At 37.4% G+C, this 22,999-nt stretch overlaps 1 protein-coding gene across 1 annotated transcript; it reads left to right on the top strand.

The window, feature by feature from the left end:
• Positions 1–1,447: 1,447 nt before the first annotated feature.
• Positions 1,448–20,291, top strand: fhl3b (four and a half LIM domains 3b). Its single transcript, XM_065285147.1, has 6 exons — positions 1,448–1,542; positions 10,708–10,899; positions 12,509–12,683; positions 17,197–17,366; positions 17,985–18,171; positions 19,649–20,291. The coding sequence occupies exons 2-6, from the start codon at positions 10,744–10,746 to the stop codon at positions 19,795–19,797; spliced, it is 837 nt and encodes a 278-aa protein (XP_065141219.1). The 5' UTR covers positions 1,448–1,542; positions 10,708–10,743; the 3' UTR covers positions 19,798–20,291.
• Positions 20,292–22,999: the final 2,708 nt, after the last annotated feature.

Genomic DNA, 22,999 nt, shown 5'->3' on the forward strand with positions numbered 1-22,999 from the left:
TCTTCTAGCCCAAAAAAATCCAAGAGAAATATTCATTTAAAAATGTACATCACATTGTCACCCTCCACTCAGACGGGATTTGCGGCCCATAAGGGGTTAAAATAGGCCGAACCATGTGTTCATAGCTCCATGAATGATCTTTGCAGCAAAAAAAATTCGCGTGAAAATCAGTTCGGTATTCACTGAGATATGATTAATTAAATGCGCTGATAGCTCATTCCACCTGTCATACAGATTACACTGAGTGGAGCGAGTGACCGATTTAAGATGGCGGCCCCATGGCTCGACCGCGCCAGTAGGCAGTAGCGGTCGATAGGGCGTCTACCTATATGATGTCTATGGTTGAATTGGGCATGTGAGTGTTTGGGGCGTAAGTTTGATACCGCGGCTCCGTCTGCGCATGCCCTGGTTTCAAACTGATGTTATTGCGTAAAATGTTCATTAGAATGGACGTTGCATCGTCCATCATTTTTTTACAGTCTATGGTTTCAGTGCTTCATGAAGCAGTGTTTCAAAATCACCCATTTTAAGTTTTGTAAAACTATGTTAAAATAAGTCATATGAAATAAAGTTTCTCATGTTAACTGACTATTTGTAGACAGGGAATGTAAATTATCTTCTGCTTGCCTGTACACAGAATGTTTTATCAATAAAATGTTGGCTGAATATTACTGTGAATTCAATGTTGATGTTTTGTTGATATATTAATAATATATTATAGTGTGTAGTGAATTTAGTGTATTTATATCACTGTCTTAATGCAGTAAACAACGTAAAGCATAGGCCTAAACTGAATGGACTTAATTCGCGAAATTTTACGACTTTTTTTCGTTATATAACGACTTTATTCTCGTTAAATAACGACTTTATTCTCGAAATTATATTTATTCTGACTTTTTTTCTCGTTAAATAATGACTTTATTTTCACATTTTAATGACTTTAATCTCGAGATGGTTTTATTTTTTTTATTTTAGCTTGGCCCTTATCCTCCATCGTATAAGTTAGATAAAGCAAGAATTGCTTCAAACTGGTTACCTCAGGTAAAGGGTCACGAGATGGAGATGTCACGGGCGCTAACGAAATAGCATTGTCTGTAATACGTCAAGAATGTAAAGTAGTTCTTAGTAATAGCTAAAGCCTTTTAGTTTCATTATCCTGACTGTTTATTGTTCTCAGGTATCAATTTTGCGCATAGTATTTAACCTCAATGATGCAATTGAACGCAACCATCCAAGTAATTTATTGAGTGCACCAATCACATGTAGGGACATGTTTTATGATCATTTGTTTTTTTTTGTCATTAAAATAATTAAACGTCACTCTGAATGTCATTTTATATAGCCACGTTGTAGTCTTTGGATGACGTTTTTTATAAGCTACCGGTATGCACAAATAGAGTTGTTTAAAGTTTGCATGAGATGGTAGGCTACACCAAATGTGGGCGTGGTTTGAGCGAGCCTGCCTTGCAGTAACGCGCGTGTGTGTCGGCAGTCCGATACGCGCATCAGACGAGGCACATCAGCTGGACCTACAAATCCCTGGTAAGACCTAAACTTACTGTAAAAACTATCTATAGATACACCTTAAGACTCATTCTGTTTAACATTTGTAAAAGGAACAAGCGGGAAAACTGGTTTCTTGTTTCTCAAAACGCTGCATCTTCCCTGTGCAGGTGTAGTCTTCATGCTTTTTAAATGTCAAACACAGGTTTGTCATCATGACTGACATGTGTCTGAGTGATGTTTGTCTGTTTAAGAGGCTTTTTCTCCTTCCCAGTAACTTTAGGAAGTCTATTGTTTCTGCTTTATCAGTTGCAGTGGAAATCCTGTGATGTGTTTGGTGTGTTTGATGTATTTATGGATTATAAATTGTCTATTGTTCAAGCAGCCATGCTTGTTTCCGCTACAGACAATCATTTGGGAAATGGCTCAGATATTGCAGTTTAGGTTTTGTATCAAACAATGATAGTTACATTGGAGTCTGTGTGTTTGTGGTGCATAGGCAAAGGAGCTTAGGGACAAAGCCAGCATGAAAAACTAAATAAATCTAATAGTTTCCTTTAGCACAGAGAGTTTTTCCACAAGCATCCAAATTAAAACTTTTACCATGCTTTCCTCCTAAGACACGTTTTACAAAACGAATAGATAAAATTGATTAAAATGATTGTATTTACTTCTTCACAGATCTCATATTTGATTGGCTTTTTGTCAGGTGTCTTTGTTTGGTGTCTTGATCAAGGTGATTGATCATGACATTTCTTTGTGTGGCAACCCTCAAAGGATTTCAGAAATGTTAGTGTTTGATGTATTCGATGTTAAACTACAGCACACATTGCTGGTTTAAGTGCCACATAAATTTGAGAAGTGATGTTTAGTGGGCAGTCTGTATGATTTATTTAGTCCGAGTTTTCAGATGGTTCCCAGATGAGTTTAGCATCATTCGTGCCACCTCAGCTGGGATTTGGAGAGATTTTCCAAATGGAACCAAATCCTTCATAAACTAATGAAACTCAATAAATGTGCTAAAGGTGTAAAGCCATTTAACAAGAGGTAACCCCCCTTAAACATTTTTTGAAAAGATTGGCAGAATGCCTGAGCTGTTAAAGTGTTAAAACTGACAAAATTCAAATATTTGGTTAAACAAATCCTTGAATTAGCTTTTAAAGATACTCTTCACGCAGAAAATCTCCTGAAGGGTGCTAAATACAGAGTCACAAACTTTGACTTCTCTGTGAAAGGCATTTGGTTATATTAGGGTTTTAGAGATGGATAGATTGTGGCATCATAATATTTGTAGGGAAACTATGTTAATACAAATGGAAATCCCTCCCAAAAACATGCAAATAAAACAAATGGTTAATTTTCCTAAGGGTCAAGCAGAGAGCATGATTAAAAAAATGCTTTGCAACCATTTCATGTCATGCAACCAACAACGTGTTTTTCTTTAAAGCTTGATATGCATGTTTTGTTTTTTACATTTGTATAGTCGGGGAACCTTTAAGAGACGGCGCCAAACATGAAGGCTGTTTATAAGACAGGCTTGTAAAAGTCATGTACTAACATTAGTACTTATTATTTAACGGCAGAGCAGCCGTGGTGTCCATACTCACACGGCTTGCATTTTCCACCATTTAAGTGCATGATGTCACACCAGCGATTTCCAGACATACAGCAAATTTGGCACTAGTGGGATAGTTTCCATTCACATTCAGCAAACACATGGTTATGAGGTCTGTATAGATGTGTAAATAGAGGTTGGCTTGCTGTGACCACATCATATTTTTGATGGTCTGCTCAACACGGGCTTGCTGAAAGCAGTCTTTCCTAATATGTAACTGGCAGAAATGTGGGTCTTCTAACAAATGTATCTGTTTTTTCCATTTCTTTTCCTAGAGAATGGAATGCGCCATTTTTAAGCAGAAAAATGCATTTGTTTGCCCTTTTTTAAACCATCTCATTCTTCTCTGCCATGGCTCTGACCACAATGACATTTCCACAGGGTGGTACAGGGCACAGAGGGTGGGACTTGGACAATAGCTGGAGCAATGCCAGTCCAGAACACCAGGCCTATAGATACGCAGTGTGACCCCCTCACGCATTGTGGGCACAACCCTGTTTGAGGTCATATAAATAGTTTCAGTAAAATTACATTAGATTAGTATGAGATCTCAACTCCGCCACTCCATGTGACCCTATGATTGCTATGTGATACAGAAAAACGATGACAAATTCTCTTTTTACACAGAGATTACGGAAAACACACAAAAATGCGTCCGGGATAGTTTGCTTTTTGGTTTATTCACAATGATTTTCTGGAGTCTGTGCGTGCATTCACACACACACCGTAAAGATCCCGTAAAGACATGTGACATATTTAAAGTCCTGCACTTGGTAGATTTTTTCCACAGCGTCTAAAGTTTGCTTATTATCTGTGATTTCTCTCTTGAGAAACCACGCTTGTGCATTTTAGTTTTGTGATGCTGTCAGAACACTTCACACTTCAGTCCAGTTTGCTTATATTTCTCGTAGTGAATGTTGATCTGCATTTAAATCCCTGTGTCAAAGAGCTGAACCACAACTTCTTGTTGCAATGACACGTGCGTCCTCACTACCGGCACGCACCTTATGACATGTTTTTGTCTTGTTCATGCAAAATGCTTTTCTTGAATGTTATGGCAATGTTACTTGGTTCTTTTTACGTGAGCGATCCCAGAACATTTACAGGACGTGTTAATATTCACACCGAAGCGTCTCTGCCAGTTTTACAGAAATATTCTGGGTCCAAAGTGCTGTGTTTTGTCATTTTAGTTTTTAGTAAGACATGGCTACAACCAATCATTTTTGGGGGGCATTTTTCACCTTTAATTGACACTACAGGGAGGAGAGACAGGAAAGTACTGGGTGGAGAGGGAAGAACTTGCCAAGGGGATTCAAACGCAGGTCGCCGAAAGCACATGAACTATGTGTCAGAGGACTGCCCACTACACCAGTGGCTCCGACTAAAACCAGGTTTTAATGTTGTAAACTAGAATTTAACAATTTCTGAACAAAATCCTCCATGAAGCAAAAGTGTTTTGAATAAGTGCTAGGCAGTTTCTTGCCAGCCAAAGTCAAGAGTTAGGGCTGTGCAATTAATCATGTTTGATTATCAATTTAAATTTTTAATTTGAACAATTACAAAAACAGGATAATCGAGGTGAAACAATTATTGTGCAATTAAAATATAAATTGCGTGCTTCCTGACCGATGTGTTTGTAAGGCACTTCAAAGGCACCACTGGTTAGACACATGTAGCCTATTTTAACGCTTACTAGATAAAAAGGTAAAATACGTGCATGCTTCTGAGTAATCATGTTAAAAAATCATGATCATAATTTTTAGCAAAATAATCATAATTATGATTTTGCCCATAATTGACCAGCACAACCGCTGTGTGTGTGTTTTATCTATTTAATAGTATGCTAATGCTATTGGTTGCTTAAATAATAGCAAATCTGAGTATGAATATTGTCCCCAACAAATAATAATGGTGAGTTAAAGTTTTGTCTTGCCAAAAACTACAAATTTGCAGTACATGGTTCATTTGTTTATATGCATTTGAGATCTGTCTGTAATGTTGAAACATATCTTTGGCTTTTTTACAACAAAAACTTGTTGAACTGACATTTAATATACTCCACATGTGAATCATACATCCATTACATTTAGCAGATGGTTGCGTTATCACACAAATGTTTTGTCTTGGATCAGGTTTAGTTGTGTAAACCCATTTTGGGTATAAGAGAAATGTGTCTGTTTTTTATGAAGTTTGAGGAGCAATTAAACATGCCTGCCTTATAAATATGTTTATAAGCCAGCTCATGAAGACTGTGACTGGATCAAAAATGTAAAATGCCATGAAGAGTCTTTGTTCTTAAGAGTAAACAAACTCCAAGATCTTAACCCATAATTGTGACCCTGGACCGCAAAACCAGGCATAAGTCACACAGGTATATTTGTAGAAATAGCCAACAAAACTTTGTATGGGTCAAAATTTATAGATTTTTCTTTTATGCCAAAAATCATTAGGAAATTAAGTAAAGATTATGAAGATATTTTGTAAATACATCAAAACTTTATGAGTGTTTCCAGTTGCTAAGAACTTTTCAGTTTGGACCGCTCTTAAATTTATTTTAGTCTAGGACTATTCTAATTCCTGCCCCTTTATTTAGAAAACAGTAAAAAAAGACTTTAATCAAAGTTTTGCACCATTCACTTTAGTGAGACTTTACAGACAAATGCAGGATGCTTTATTGTTTTTTATGTATCTATTTCTGCCACAAATCTGGGATTAATTCAAAACGGCACTTCAGTAAACATGAAAAGATTAACTTAGAATGCAACATAAAAATGTCGTAATGTTGTGTTTGGCCTGCGGGTGTAGTAGTAATAAATTCAGTATTATATAAGTCTCAGGGGACAAATACACAAAAACAGAACAAACAATTAAACAGCTGCTTTCATTTGAGTTTAAGTCTTACAGTTGCCTTAAATAAGCTTGACCTCAGTCAGTACCTGTGGAAAGCACATTGAAAGAAAGTTTTGTTCAAGGGTTGGGTTTTACACATCATTTAGCAGCATATTTCTTCAAAAACCTGCGGCTTGTGGAATATATGAGGTGGAACCAGAACATAGACGCCCTTCCTGGTTTTGGGATTGCATGGGGTCTGTGTAAATTAGGTGTTGTAGGTTATGGAAACTTTAGGGTCTTACTGTATTAAGGATTGTGTTGATGAAAAAATTTGTTGTGTTTGTGAATATAAAACATTCCTTGTTATGCAAAACATGCATCTGTTTGCACATTGTGGAGTCATGTTTAAAGATATGAGAACGCTGTGGAATTTATGTGATTATATGTTATAAAAGTCATCACGTAGTTTTAAATGCCCGGCTTACGTAAAGATTATGTTTGTATGTTACAATACTAAGAATACATTCTTTAGGGATGGGGCCTTAAAAATGTCACTGAAATATATAGTTGGACAGAAGGATGAATTTGTTAAAAACTCAAGACCTTTGTAGTTTAAAGGCAGGGTGCATGATCTCTAATTTACCTAAACAAACACGCCCCTACCCCAATAGAATCTAGACCTTTTTTTGATAGGTATACAAATACGCAACCCAGGCAATGATGTCGGATGGTAGACACGCCCCTTACTGCTGATTGGCTACAAGTGTGACTCCCTTTTCCAAAGTGTTTTTCAAAAATCATGCACCCCGCCTTTAATGGAGTTAAAGCTTAAGTTTTACAGTCCTGCCAAATGGAGTGACATTCAATAAAATGTCAAGGGGTTTGAAAAGCAAAACATGTTAACAGTTCAGGAAGCTGTGGTCACTTCATAACGTAGCAAATTAACCGTCTAAAAACGTCTTGGTCCTTATTAAACTCCTTAGAAAGTATCTTATCTTCTCAATGATATTGTGGTGTAAAGAAATGCATGACTAAAGTTCTCATAAAGTCATGACTATAAACACAAACATACATACAGACTCTGGTATGTTGGTGTAACCTTGTACTGTATGTGTCATCTCTGATCTGAGAACTGTGGAAACATTCCCAGACTTTTAACATGTTTCTGTCGAACTATGTATACATTTCACAATACCTACACATCACTCTTCTGTACATTTCTTGAGAATTTGTCAGCAAGAGCGAATGAATAGGACACAATGACATCGCATACCAGAGAGGAAGTTCTGCGTTGTGACCGTAAGATTTGTGTAGTACATTGAACCCAGATAAAACAAACAAACATGTTGTAAAAAGACATGCAGTTATGCTTCTTTATTGTAGTCATGACGGACAGCTGAAAGATTATGTCAACATTTAGCATCAGTTAGTCATTTGTTAGTCAAATGTTAAAGACGACATGCTACATGGAAACCAATAATTATCTCAAGTCCTGATGAGGCCTCACTCGACCTCTCATCACTCGTCCAATGAAAGATCTGAGTGTGTTTTTTAAAGGTTTCATTTGATTTCAGTTAATGCTATCATTATGGGAGGTGAGAAGTGAAGTTATTGATGTTTCGTGACAGTGGTGTGTTTTAAAGTGGGGTTACAGTATGTTCTAGAATCAGACTTTTAGTCCCGAACAGCCTGTTCTTTATATACAAACAAGGATGGAAGAAAGTGGGAAAAAATAGGCAGTCGGGACAAACAACTCTCCCATAAGTTTGCATTTTTGTGTCATTGTTCAGCAGTGTTCCTCTGAGGACTTGTGTGTCACACAGCTCTTTTATTCAAAGGGTTTTACACACATACTTCAGCCTCTTCAATGCAACATTTACGGGACATTGGGGGTTGAATTCCATATAAATGTTCCCAAAGAAAGTTGGTGTGGGATCTGAGAAATTCTTTGTGACACATAGGTTAATACTATATGCCTACATAAGGAAGAGAAAGTCAAGTTATCAAGTTTTAAGTTTTTGTTACACAATTCGTTAACAAAGTCGCTTTTGCTTGAGGAGGTAACCATTGCACTTGTTTATATTGAGTTAAAGGTGCAGTGTGTAATTTTTCAAAGGATCTCTTGACAGAAATGCTAAATAATATACAAGACTATATTATCAGGGGTGTATAAAGACATTTCATAATGAACCGTTATGTTTTTATTACCTTAGAATGAGACATTCTTATCTACATACACAGAGGGTCCCCTTACATGGAAGTCGCCATTTTGTGCCGCCATGTTTTTTACAGAAGCTTTTAACAGGCAAACTTTTTTACTAAGTTATCTTCAACGGTGATATGTTTGTCCTGTGGCGGCTACCGTAGCTTTTCTATGCATTTCAAAAGCGAAGGGTGAGCTGCCAATTGAGTTGTTGGTTGCAATTTGCAACCTCACCACTAGATGCCACTAAAATTTGCACACTGCACCTTTAAAGGATTAGTCCACTTTCTTAATAAACAAATCCCCATAATCTACTCACCCGCATGCCATATAAATGTTGATGTCTTTCTTTGTTCAGTCGAGAAGAATTTAAGTTTTTTTTTAAAGGGATAGTTCGGCCAAAAACGATATTAAAGGCGCTCTAAGCGAATAATGTGCGACGTCACTTCCTGTTGATGTTTGAACTGTTTTCAAACAGACAGAGCGTAGCTAACTCCTCCCCCTCCCCCTCCCTTCCGTGCTTTCATGAACGCGCCCAACCCCCACCCCCAAATCCTTCTTGTCGTTTATTGGCTGGAATACTTTGTTTCGTTTTGTGCTGCTAGGTTTGGCCATTTGTTGATATTGCCGTTTGTGAAGCCTGGGCTGTCTACAGAGATCGCGTTTTTTTTACAGTTTGATCAGCGGACAGGCAGCAAGCAGATAGTGAGGAGATGTTTCCGGTATGTAACAAAAAATGTTTTATGGTCTAAAACGCTTCAATTCGCTTAGAGCACCTTTAAACCCATGATTTACTCACCCCCAAGTTGTCCGAGTTGCATATGTCCTTCGTTTGTCAGACATTTAAAAAAATATTTTAGATCTTTCAGTTGATTAAATGTAATGTTACGGGGTCCACGACCTTCAAGTCCAAAAAAAGTGCGTCCATCCTTCACAAATTAAATCCAAACGGCTCCAGGATGATAAACAAAGGTCTTCTGAGGGTAATCCGCGCGGTGTTGTTGTAGAAATATCCATATTTAAAACTTTATTAACGAAAATAACTACCTTCTGGTAGCGCCGCCATCTTAGACTCCTCTGTATTCAGGAGAGAGTATTAGCGTAGTGTACGCACATTTCTTAGTGACGTATGACAAATTCGGAGGGCGGGGGCACAGAGCAGCAGCAGAGTAGCCTCCGTAGGCTGCGTAAGCTCTTATCCTGAATGCGGACGTGACTAAGATGGCGGCGCTACCGGAAGCTAGTTATTTACGTTAATAAAGTTTTAAATATGGATATTTCTACAACAACACCGGGCAGATTACCCTCAGAAGACCTTTGTTTATCATCCTGGAGCCGTTTGGATTTAATTTGTGAAGGATGGACGCACTTTTTTTGAAGGTTGTGGACCCCGTAACATTACATTTAATCAACTGAAAGATCTAAAACATTTTCTAAAATATCCGAAAATGTGTTTGTCTGAAAAACGATGGACATATGCAACTCGGACAGATTGGGGGTGAGTAAATCATGGGTTTAATATCATTTTTGGCCGAACTATCCCTTTAAGGAAAACATTCCAGGGTTTTTCTCAATTGAATAGACTTTATTGGACAGTTTACAGTTTAAATAGCAGTTTCACACAGCTTTAAATGGCTCTAATCAATCCCAAACAAGGAATAAGAGTCTTATCTAGCAAAACGAGTTATATTTGGCAAGAAAAAAAAACAATTTGCACTTTTAAAGCATAACTTCTCATCTTGCACAAGCCATGTGATGCGCCAGCGCGACCTTACGTATTGCGTAATGACGTTGAAAGGTCACGCGTTACATATGTGAAATGCACACTTGCAGACCATTTTAAACAATAAACTGACACAAAGACATTAATTAGTATCATTTCATATACAACAACATCGAACGGTCCTCTTTCTCCACACTCTCCATACGTCATGACGCATTACGTGAGGTCGTGCTGGCACGTCACACGGCTAGTGCAAGATAAGAAGTTGCAACTTATGCGACTACACGCCACTTTGACTGATTTTGTGGTCACAAATGTCATTTTAGTTCAAGAAAAGTCTGAGCTTTATTATTTAAAGTCTAAGAATGACTCTGATTGGCTGTTGCAGATGCAAAGAAGATGATGTTCAGTGTGGGAATATGCTTATTCTCACGCTCTATGCAATACACACATACTGTACACACACTGAGGACGACGGTCGTAATCATAGATTTTTAACACGCATATCATGTGACCACTTGGTTCCCACTGGAATCTTATCCGTTTAATCAGAGACAATGAAATAGACTAAGATCCCTAGTGTATCATTTTGCTCACTCACTCATGCGCTCTCTCTCTCTCTATCTCATGCACAAGAGACACATAAGTATTTAAGTCACTTCGGTTGTTTAATTTAAAACTTTTGGGCCTGCTGTGCTGTGGAAAGATTTACCAAATTAAGACATAAGACTTTATAAATAATCCCTTCCATTCCGTCTAATGGGAAAAGTTTTTTGTTCATTAACCCAAGAAACGTCATCTAAATCTTGTTTTTATGCATTTAACCTTTAGGTCTGAACTGTGCTGTAGGACCAGGATTGAAGCATCATGTCGGAGTCATTTGATTGTGAGAGCTGTAAAGAGTCTCTGTATGGCAAAAAATACATCCAGGTGACTGACGTTCCCCACTGTGTTCCCTGTTACGACCGCCTGTATGCAAACACCTGCCATGAGTGTAAGGAGCTCATCGGACACAATGCACATGTAAGCTTTTGTTTTTAAACTTTTATATATACAATAATGTATGTTGTCAAGTTGAGTCAAATGTATTTATGTAGCGTTTTTTTTTTTTAAAGCAGCCTTACATGAAAGACAAAGAAAACAAACTGGAAAATAGTTAAATGTATTGTATATAGAATAATATAATATGGTATAAATACATTATAATCTAATAAAATGGTATATACTTTTCTTTGACTATCGGACATTTTGTGAATTATGATGATATGCATCCAGTGTCGTATTAAACTAGACATGCCTTTCCATCTTACATGGAAATGGTCCTTACAAGATGATGTTGCATATTGCCGTACCATGGTACCACCACAGTATGTTGGCATGGATGCATGTGATTTCACACTGCAAAAATTAAGTCCCCTATATTTATGGTGTGTTTATGAAACAAATTCATTATTTATCATCCAGGAATACACAAATAAATCATCACACACATGCATCATTCATCATAGATGTCCAGTATCACAGCTGGTAATTGTCACGCATAACAGAGCCATGAATCAGACAGCCAATCAAAACAGAGCAGGCTGCGGGGACGCCACAAGAGCGCCGCTCACCCGCTGATTTATAGATCCATTGGGAGAAATCCACACTACATAACAGTCTCTGTATTTCTCTTTCTTTTCCTCCGTCAGGCAGTGAATGCGATGATGTAGCTTGTTCGGTCATTTATTATGTCACATGTGAAGCTTGAACTGGGAAATCAGACAAAGTGGCAAAATATTTCTATTCAAGAGACCCTGATGCAGTAATAAAAGATTTGCATCGTCTCTCTTGCTCAGATTCACAGTTTGTTAAGGGAGCTGTGAATTAAAGGGGCCATGGCATGAAAATCTGACTTTTTCCATGTTTAAGTGCTATAATTGGGTTCCAAGTGCTTCTATCAACCTAGAAAATGTGAAAAAGATCAACTCAGTAACTTAGTTTTGCTCTACAAGCACGTGAAAAAATAGGTCATTAAATTTGGCTCTCCTTATGATGTCATAAGGAGCTCTTCTCTTATTATAATAATACCGCCCCTTAATCTGCACTATACAACCACAGCACTGCCATTTAGTGCAGAGAGAAAGAGAGAGGGAAAATAATTCACAGCACAATTGAATTTGAATTGCATCAAACAACCATCATTGCGATCAGTGTTTGCACATCATCCGCTCATTTGCATTTTAAAGGACACACCCAAAACGGGACATTTTTGCACACACCTACAAAGTGGTGATTTTAACATTATAATAAATTGTCTATATGGTATTTTGAGCTAAAATTCCCATATGTACTCTGGGGACACCAACGATTTATTTGGCATCTTAAAAAGATATTGTAAAATAAAACGGGCTAATACAAAATCTCCACACTCCATCAAATCTTTTAACCACTTTGTACCAGCGATTGGTCCAGGGCCGTCTGTCTCGACCGCATTCACAGGATTAAAAAGCTAAATTCAATAAAAATATATCTATTTCTGAACTGCTAAGTTCTCATATAGTTTCCAAATTATGTGAAACGTTGTTTTCTTGATATGTAATATCGCATGTTTGCAGTCATGTGATGTGTTTGTGTGTGTTTCTCTTTTCAGGAGTTGTATTATGAAGACCGACATTATCACGAACAATGTTTCTGCTGTTCACGGTGTGGACGTTCACTGGCCGATGAGTCTTTCACCTGTCAGGACGATGCTCTCGTGTGTAATGACTGTTACTGCAGCGAGTTTTCCTCAAAATGTGTGGCTTGCAACAAAAATGTGATGCCAGGTACAGACAGTATGCACACAATAACCACATGAAATACACAATATACACATGAAGTGCACAGTGTACACTAAATTGACAGGTTAGGGTTGATGTTGTTGCATTAGGGTGCAGTGTATGGTGCATGTCAAGGATGTGCAGTTTAAGTGTATCAGTTTTTAGCAGTCAGATTTCCTTGAACATTTAAAGCGATCCTCCAGCCAAATATAACCCATGATTTACTCAACCTCAAGCAATCCGAGGTACATATGTTCATCATCTATCAGTTATTTTAGCAAATGTCCTTGCTTTTTCAAGCTTTCTTATGGTAGAAAAAAGGGATTAGGGAACAACATCTGACTTTGAAGCCCAAAAAATGACTTTCTTACTTAGTATTTTTGTCTTGTTTTCAGTAGAAATATCTAAAAATTCTTAAATCAAGATGTATTTTCTTAATGAGCAAAATGACCTAAGAAAATAATACTAGTTTTTAGACAAAAAATATACAATTTAAATGAATTTGTGCTTAAAACAAGCAAAAATATCTGCCAATGGGGTGAGAAAATTTTACTTGAATTAAGTGTTTAAGAAAAAAGAAATCTTGTTTCACAATTTTTTTTCTCAGTTATTTTTGCTTATTTTAAGCACGAATTCCCTTAGATTGTCTATTTTTTGTCTTTAAACTAGCCTTAATTACTAAGGTAATTTTGCTCATCAAGAAAAAGCATCTTAATTTAAGAATTTTTAGATATTTCTACTAAAAACAAGACAAAAATACTAAGTAAGAAAGTCATTTTTTGTAGTGCATCCTTCACAGAAGTAATCCACATAGTTAATAAAGGTCTTTTGTGGGTAATCCATGCGATTTTGTAAGAAAAATACCCTGATTTTAAACTTTATAAACGTTAATAACTAGCTTCCAGTAACGGTGGCTTCTTGGACATAGTGATGGGGACGAGACCGTCTATGCCGAGTCCGAGTCAAGACAGAGTCTTTACATGGTCGAGAGCGAGTCGAGGCCGAGTCCGTTGGTTTTCAAATAGTCGAGTCAGTTTCAAATAGTCAACATGTCAGTTTTCATATTCATGATTTAATATCACCCCAGTTAATAATCAACAGTTAGGCCTACAGACTAAGCTAGATTGGGAATTGTTTAGAGGAGCAGTCTTAACGTCTTAATATGGTTTTACTATCATTAAAAAAAAATCCCTACCACATGCATCATCTTCTGCCTATTTTTCTAGAGATAATAAACGGCTCTGATGGCAGTATCTTTACATTGCACCATGGGATGTCATTTTCAAATAATGCCCGACGTCAACATTGCATTTTATTATTATTGTTAGATTTGAGGACTCTGTCTGAAATTACGAGTCCTTCTCCTCCCACTGTGGTCCAAAACCGAGTCAAGACAGAGTCTTTGAAGGAACAAGTCTGAGAAAGCAGAAATCGGTCTCGAGACCGGTCTTGAGTACTACATCACCACTTGGACCATTCACAAGAGAGTTTTACCGTAGTGAGCGTTGGTTCCCATGAGTACGTTGCGCAGTGACTCGTGTGAATCGAGTCCAAGATGGTGTCTTTACAAGAAGGGCTTTTTGCGGCTAATCAATGTGATTTTCAAAAAAAATCCATATTTTAAACTTTATAAACTAGAATTACTTGTTTCCGTAGCGTGAGCCCAAGATGATGTCGTTACTGGAAGCTGAAAACTAAAATCTGGATATTTTTCTTACAAAATTGTAGGGATGCACCGATACCACTTTTTTGGAATACGAGTGCGAGTACGAGTACTTGCATTTCAGTACTTGCCGATACCGATACCGAGTACTTAATAAAAAAACATGATTTAAATTTACAGGTAACAGCTTTCGTCATATAATTTAACAAAAAAACAAAGGACTAGTTTTCCAGTTTGTTGTAAACTCTGCCTCTTTGGACAACACAAGAGGCATTAACCCCTTACACGCCGCTCAAACATAGACATTTCTCAGACCGTGGTATCGATTCCCGGTATCGGGGGACTTTTAACAACTACGAGTACTTTAGAAAATGTGGTATCGAGGCCAATACCCGATAGCAGTATTGGTATCGGTGCATCCCTACAAAATTGCATCAATTACCCACAGAAGACCTTAATTAAAGGGAACATATCATGAAAATCAGACTTTTTCCATGTTGAAGTGCTATAATTGGGTCCTCAGTGCTTGTGTCAACCTAGAAAATGTGAAAAAGATCAACCCAGTAACTTAAGCTGGGTACGCACCACAAGATATTCGGATGAATTCGGGCAGATTTTCCCCCTAACCACAATCCTAGGTAAAGTCCTGATTGTCTTCGTGGTTACACCGATTATCTAAACAGATTTTCCTGTGGTACGCGTTGCGTTAAAAGCATCTGAATTTGCTCGTAAGCACGTTGGGGCCGCTCCGCAAATCAGAAATCCTGTTGTGTGGGGGAAGCCCCGAGGACAAACGCGCGCGCACACACACGCTGTAGATTTCCACGTGAAACGAAACGATATCAGAAAGTGAGCAGATGAAAGATAAAACCAAAAGTCCAAAGTGAGATGGACATCAGATATGTAAAAAAGCAGTCCATTGTATTAATGACATTACTTTATGCCGGTTATTTGCGTGTTTGTTTACGTTTGGACACGAGAAACATTGCGAGATCTTTGCTTGATTTCCTGTGTTCTCAGCTGAGACTTGCATTGTTGGCTTTAGTTTTGGTAAACCATTCTCTGCAAGCATGTGAAAAAATAGGTCATAGAAATCTGACTCCCCTTGTGATGTCAAAAGGGGATAATACCGCCCCTTAATCTGCATTATCCAACCACATCACTGCCATTTAGTGCAGAGATCAACTCATTTGCATTTAAAAGGACACATTTTTGCTCACAAAGTGGCAATTTTAACATGCTATCATAAATTATCTATATGATATTTTAAGCTAGAACGTCACATGTGTACTCTGGGGAAACCAAAGATTTATTTGACATCTAAAAAAGTCTTGTATAATGTCCCCTTTAACCCATTGGAGCCGTGTGGATTACCTTTGGGGTTTAAAGTCAGAAGTTGTTCCCTGATCCCTGTCTCGGATTGCTTGTTGGTGAGTACAGGGATCCAGACCACACCAAATGGGGGCATTTTGCCACCAAAATTTGAGATTGTGCCACTGAATTTTACATCGTCGCACATGTGCGACCAGTAAATTTGACCTTTTCTTTGTGATGTGACACTGAATTTGAAACAGCACATTGTACTTTCTGCATCTAACATCAAAGTATTTATTAGTAATACAGTGGGAATTTGTAGAAATGTGATTATTTGGTTAGCATGTTGATTTACGGTGTGTGCCCCTAAATTTTTTGGTTGCGCCCCTAAAATTTTCAGTTGGGGACCATTGTGCTCCTAGTAAAAAAAGTTAGTCTGGAGCCCTGGAGTAAATCATGGGGTAATTTTGATATTTGGCTGGAGTATCCCTTTAACCCCTTTACTTCATGTACTAAATAAAAATTGTGACAGATGGCAAAAATATGATTATGTCCAAATGATGTTTTTTGAAAAGGAAAAAGCAGAAGCAACATCTTTGCTTGGTTTTGTCAGGAGCACACACTTTCGACATCAACCATGCTAATTTTATAGTAACCACAGTTTAACTACTGTAACCATGGTTTAACTATAGTAAAACTATGATTAATTTTCACAAGGGTGCAGCTGATTTTACCAGATTTACACAAATAAATGCACTGAAACTCTAAAAGCTCAAACGTGTGATGAAATGGGATTTTCTCACCCTATTCACTGAGACAGAAACCGAGTTAATGAGTTTTGATTGAGCGTCAGGGTGCGGCACTGGAGACGTCACGGTGTGATTAGAGACACGCTCAGCTCGAAGGCCACGATCACGAATACGCCTCAGGGCCTGACACCAGCACATGGGCGTTACGTTACCCATAATTACACTCCGTCGCCTGACTCGCAGAGAGAAATGAGAGATGCTGAATGTTGCAGACGGATACAATTACAAACTGAAAGTGGCAGTTCTGTCCTCTCTTGTTTGTTTAAAACCGATCCGGCATCGCGGTCCCCCTCTGGGCGAGTTTCACGCCCGTCGGTGAAAGCAAAAAGTCATAATACTAAGATCAAATGTAACTTTTCCCACCAAACCTGTATGTTTAATCTGTAACACATGCATTCCAGATTCCAACCATTACTGTTGCATTTTTATTGAAAATACACTTTTCCCCACAAGGAGGTGTTTGTAAATCCACAGCCGAATGTGAGGTTGTGCATATTTGCGTAGGCTGAGATGCGGTCGTGACAAAGACCTTATCCTGATTCTCTTTAAATGCATAACTGCTTATCAGACAAGTTCATGGTAGACCTGTTTTGAGATTAAAACTTAATCTGGTGAACAGGTTGAAGCACATTCACTTATTTCACTTGACGTAGTGTTGCGATATGAAATGACAAATTCTTTCTTTTCAAGTCCACTGCAATGAATAAATATGAAACAACTTTTTCTCTCTCAGGCTCTAAGCGGTTAGAGTATGATGGATGTGCCTGGCATGAGGAATGTTTTGTTTGTTGCGCTTGTGAGCAACCCATCGGCCCTCAGGCCTTCATCCCGGATAAGGGCGATTACTACTGCGTGCCCTGTTACGAGGGACGGTTCGCCCCGCGCTGTGCTCACTGCAAAAAGGTGCAACTTTATAATAAATAAACTTATTTCACAGATTTGATACATTTTTGCTAATTGAAGGTGTTGATTTATTACGTATAAGCAGTGGCGGCTGGTGACTTCTGTTTTCGAGGGTGCACAATGTATGTAGCCAAACGCATATTTAGAATTAGCGCCCCTCAGAAGAGAAGTCACGATTAAAAAAATAATTGACCCTTATGGTTTTGTGGTTCAGGGTCACACATATATATAATACAGTGATTGTAGCTTTGAAACAGTGGTGGTTGCATTTCTTTGCCAAATTCATTGCTAAATAAATGCAACTTTTATGGATCATACAGCTGACAACAGCAAAATTACAATATTAAAATTTTTATTAAAATGAAAATTTATATTTTTCAAATATCAGAATGCAGTCATATATATATATATATGTATATATGTATATATATATATATATATATATATATATATATATATATATATATATATATATATATATATATATATATATACATATACATATACATATACATATACATATACATATACATATACATATACATATATATTTATATTATTATTATTTTTTATTTTTTTTTAATGTACTGTAAACCCTTTGAATGGTCTCTGTTACAGATTTTAGATCAGGGTGGGGTTAAATACAGAGATGAGCCATGGCACAGGGAGTGTTTTCTGTGCACCGGTTGTAAGACGCAGCTCGCCGGTCAGCCGTTCACAACACAGGGAGAAGATCCATACTGCGTGAAGTGCTTCAGTAACTTATACGGCCAAAAATGTACCGCCTGCAACAAACCCATCACAGGTTAGTGAGCATGAAGATTATTAACCCAATAGAGACACTGGACATCTAGTTTATCAACCAACTGTCTAGTTTATCAACTAACTGTCTAGTTTAGCAACTGTTTAGTTTGGCAACTAACTGACTGACTGTCTGTCTAGTTTGGCAACTAACTGACTGTCTGTCTAGTTTGGCAACTGACTGTCTGTCTAGTTTGGCAACTAACCGACTGTCTGTCTAGTTTGGCAACTTACCGACTGTCTGTCTAGTTTGGCAACTAACCGACTGTCTGTCTAGTTTGGCAACTAACCGACTGTCTGTCTAGTTTGGCAACTAACCGACTGTCTGTCTAGTTTGGCAACTGACTGACTGACTGTCTAGTTTGGCAACTGACTGACTGTCTGTCTAGTTTGGCAACTGACTGACTGTCTGTCTAGTTTGGCAACTGACTGACTGTCTGTCTAGTTTGGCAACTGACTGACTGTCTGTCTAGTTTGGCGACTGACTGACTGTCTGTCTAGTTTGGCGACTGACTGACTGTCTAGTTTGGCGACTGACTGACTGTCTAGTTTGGCGACTGACTGACTGACTGACTGACTGACTGACTGTCTAGTTTGGCGACTGACTGACTGTCTAGTTTGGCGACTGACTGACTGACTGACTGACTGAATGACTGTCTAGTTTGGCAACTGACTGACTGACTGTCTAGTTTGGCAACTGACTGACTGACTTTCTAGTTTGGCAACTGACTGACTGACTGTCTAGTTTGGCAACTGACTGACTGACTGTCTAGTTTGGCAACTGACTGACTGACTGTCTAGTTTGGCAACTGACTGACTGTCTGTCTAGTTTGGCAACTGACTGACTGTCTGTCTAGTTTGGCGACTGACTGACTGTCTAGTTTGGTGACTGACTGACTGTCTAGTTTGGCGACTGACTGACTGTCTGTCTAGTTTGGCGACTGACTGACTGTCTGTCTAGTTTGGCGACTGACTGGCTGTCTGTCTAGTTTGGCGACTGACTGGCTGACTGTCTAGTTTGGCGACTGACTGACTGTCTGTCTAGTTTGGTGATTCAACCAATCAGTGTGAAGAGGTTCCTAAATAGCTGTCCCTCACCTCTGTCCTATGATAGTTTTTGCAGGATCCCTGCTCCACCCCATAACCTCACTTTCAGCTAGTTTAATCTATCCCAGTTAAAGTGATGGGGGAGAGTACTCTAGGTAGGGGCTGAAAACTTGTGAAATCTATATATAAACAGATATATAAACACATCTGTTTAATTTCAATTCATGTGTGGTTTATTGGCATGACGCAAACTGTAGCCTTTGTATTGCCAAAGCATTTGCAGCTGGGCTGCGTACAAAGTGCAAATAAAAGTATAAAAACAAAGTATGTAGTGCAAAAATAAAAGTATATAAATAAAAAGAATAAGAACAAAACGCTAAACTTATAAAGGATAAAGTTTAAGACATTAAGACATTGTCTTTCTCTTTCTATAGGTTTTGGAGAAGGGAAGTACATTTCGTTTGAGGACCGCCAGTGGCATCAGCCGTGTTTTAAGTGCTCCTCCTGTTCAGTGTCTCTGGTCGGAGCCGGATTTTTCCCTGATGGAGCAAACGTTTTCTGTAAAAGCTGCAATAACAAATAACCAACAACTCGTGTCTACAGATAAATTGTAGATATTGGTGTACACCGCTTTGTATAAACACAACTTAAAAATTCATTTATGAATGATATATGTGTAACAGAAATTGTAATATACAAAATAGTTTAGTATTATTGTTCCATTGTTTAAAGATTATTTTGGCGTATATATAATATTTGGACATTTTAGATCTGAAATCAAATGTTTGAACTTGGCCTGTGTAAACAAAACCATTCTTTTAAAGGCTGTTGTTTCTATCATTGCAGTCATGTTTTGCATAGTTTTGCTTTGTAAGTTGAGTCATTTCCATTAAGTCAAGTGTTTGCGTAATCTTCAAACCTTTACATACACACTCCAACAGCAACATTCCTCAATGAAACACAAATGTCTCTTCATATATAAAGGCATGTATTCACTGAAATCATATAAAATGTGGACAGTTGGCTGTATTATACACTATACATTGTTTTACAAAATACATCCAGTGCTTCAAAGGCCTCAATGTGTGTGTTTGTTAAAGCCACCATGAAATTAAAGGGACACTCAACTTTTTTTGCTTAGCACAATCCATTGAATCTGATTAGACCATTGGCATCGTGCTAAAAAATAACCAAAGAGTTTTGATATCTTTCCTATTTTAAACTTGACTCTTTTGTAGTAACATCGTGTACTAAGACCTACAGAAAATTAAAAGTTGCAATTTTCTAGGCCGATTTGATATACTCTCATTCTGGCGTAATAATCAAGGACTTTGCTGTCGTAACATGGCTGCCGGAGGCACGATATTACGATAAAATAGTTCCCTGCTATTGTAAGTTACTAAGGGGACTATTTTCGGCTGCTGCGTAATATCATGCGCCTCCTGCAGCCATGTTACATCAGCAAAGTCCTTGATTATTACGCCAGAATAAGAGTATAGTTCCTAGCCATATCTGCCTAGAATATCGCAATTTTCTTTGCTGAGTAATTATTTAAATTTTCTGTCGGTCTTAGTACACGATGTAACTACTGTATAGAAGAGTCAAGTTTTAAATAGGAACGATATCCAAACTCTTTGGTTATTTTTTTAGACGCAATGCAAATGGTCTAATCAGATTCAATGGATTATGCTAAGCTATACTAAAAGTGCTAGCGCCAGACCAGGAGATCAGCTGAATGGATTCCAAAACAGTATAAATCTAATGTTTAACTCTAGGGAAGCTGGAAAATGAGCTTTTTTTTAAAGTGGAGTGTCCCTTTAAAATTTAACTTTATTTCTTTTAGTATAAATATGTTGAGCTTAAGTATAAACTGGTATGGTCCAAAATTCTGATACAGAAGATATAAGCATTTAAAACGTACAGCTTGGCACGTGCGCTGACATCACCCTACACTTCAAATTCATATTTCTATCCAATCAAATGCTCTTTAGATGCTAGTGTGTCCCGCCCTCTACGTTTTTGCTGGACTGTGCTGTGCCATAAATGAAACACTATTGGTTATTTTAAAAAGGTACCTCAGTGGGCCTTTAATTCTTAACATTGTGAATATATGAATATTAATGAGTAATTTCCTGATACTTTTATGCTACTTTATGTGAACGTGATTTATGTTTTTGCCTCTGAATGCCAATATCATCATCCACGCATTATAAAAACAAAGTTAATATTAAATATTTAACAAATTAAATTGTAATAACAACCGATATAGTTTATTGTTGCAGGATTTAGTTTATCCTTAATGAGTCTCATGTGATTTATTTATTTTAAAACCCTTTACCAGCTGCCATATTTCTGATCATTTTTGCCCAAATAAGGGCATGCAGAGTTAAAAGATCTTTATGGAGATTTCATGTGATTCCCACAAAAAATGATCGATGTCATAAATATTCAGCCAATTTCTAATTAAAACATAGAGTGCAGAAAATAAAGGAGATCTGTGATACCTATCAGATATTAAGATTTTTCCAGAAACATTGGAATGATAGTGCAGCATCATCCATGTGAAATATTTGAGCGTTTACATAAAAGCAAAACCTGTATCATGTTGTCTTATGTTTAATATTTGGCCTTCTAAGAGTAAAATATCAAAGTGTCCTTTATAAATGATGCAAAATATTTATAACCTCAGCTTTATAAGCCTTTCATACATTCGGACGTTTAACCATCTGGTGTCAAGATGATTTTTAGTGAATGTCTGCATCCTTGTCAGATATATAGTGGTGTCCTGCAGAATAAATCATCATATTAAACATGAAGATGTTCAAGTAATGTTTAAAAATCAGTTTTGAAATACTTTCTCTGCTAATGGTTACCTTTGCACCGAAAAATTTTATACAAGTACCTCAGGGGTACATACTGGTCTCGAATAAATACATATATGCTTCTAAATGGTAAATATTTGGACCTATTAAAAGGCTACTGCCCCAGTGACAGCTTGCGACCATTTTTCTAGTAAATGGCACTTGGTTTCATGTTCTAATGACATTCTTATAGTATTCAGAAACATTTTGGGCCATTATTATAACATAATACATTATTATTAAAGCCTAGTGAGAACAAACATGACTATGCTGATATAATCCCTGATTCTTTCTTTACAAATCCCCTTATAATAAACAAATTACTATTGGTTTACAAGATTCTCATGACTTTTCCCTTAGAGATGCAATTGACCCTCTTCGTAAAAATATCAAAATTGTGCTTTCATTTTCCCAGGAGAAACACTCGCTCCTATCAAAGAAACCATGGTTTTGTGTTGTAATCCTCAGCGGACAGAACATTTCTCCTTGAGTCTCTGTTAAACCCATTAGAAATAAACTGTTTACAAACTAAAAAACAGCAGGGATAATGTTAAACTATATGTAGGTCATTTAACTTTTCTTTCTTAAAACATCAAAATTAGCTATCATTTCATAAAGTTGCATTGTCAAGATTCTGTATTTGTAAACAATATTGCACCACCTACTGAACATTATTAAAATCATCTCACATTACGCACCTACAGATCTACACACATTTGTCTTGTTTTGTCTTCACATGATATTATAATTAAAGCTAAATCCCAGGAATTTCTCAAGAGTTTATATTCCTGTGCAGTCGGGCTGTGGGAATCTGCCCATGTGAACCGCTCAGATAATTTTGGGCTCTGGGTAAAAGGTCTCAAAACTAAAAGCAAACAGTGGCTAATACATGCCTGACATGAACATGCATCTCTGTTTATTAAA

Source organism: Paramisgurnus dabryanus, chromosome 19 (genome assembly GCF_030506205.2).
Source record: "Paramisgurnus dabryanus chromosome 19, PD_genome_1.1, whole genome shotgun sequence".
Classification (NCBI taxonomy): Eukaryota; Metazoa; Chordata; class Actinopteri; order Cypriniformes; family Cobitidae; genus Paramisgurnus; species Paramisgurnus dabryanus.

Bases quoted from the DNA above. Each gene is read 5' to 3' on its own strand.
- fhl3b (XM_065285147.1), top strand. From the start codon at position 10,744: ATGTCGGAGTCATTTGATTGTGAGAGCTGTAAAGAGTCTCTGTATGGC. The intron at 12,684-17,196 runs GTACAGACAGTA...TTTCTCTCTCAG, and splicing joins CAACAAAAATGTGATGCCAG to GCTCTAAGCGGTTAGAGTAT. The intron at 17,367-17,984 runs GTGCAACTTTAT...TCTCTGTTACAG, and splicing joins GCTGTGCTCACTGCAAAAAG to ATTTTAGATCAGGGTGGGGT.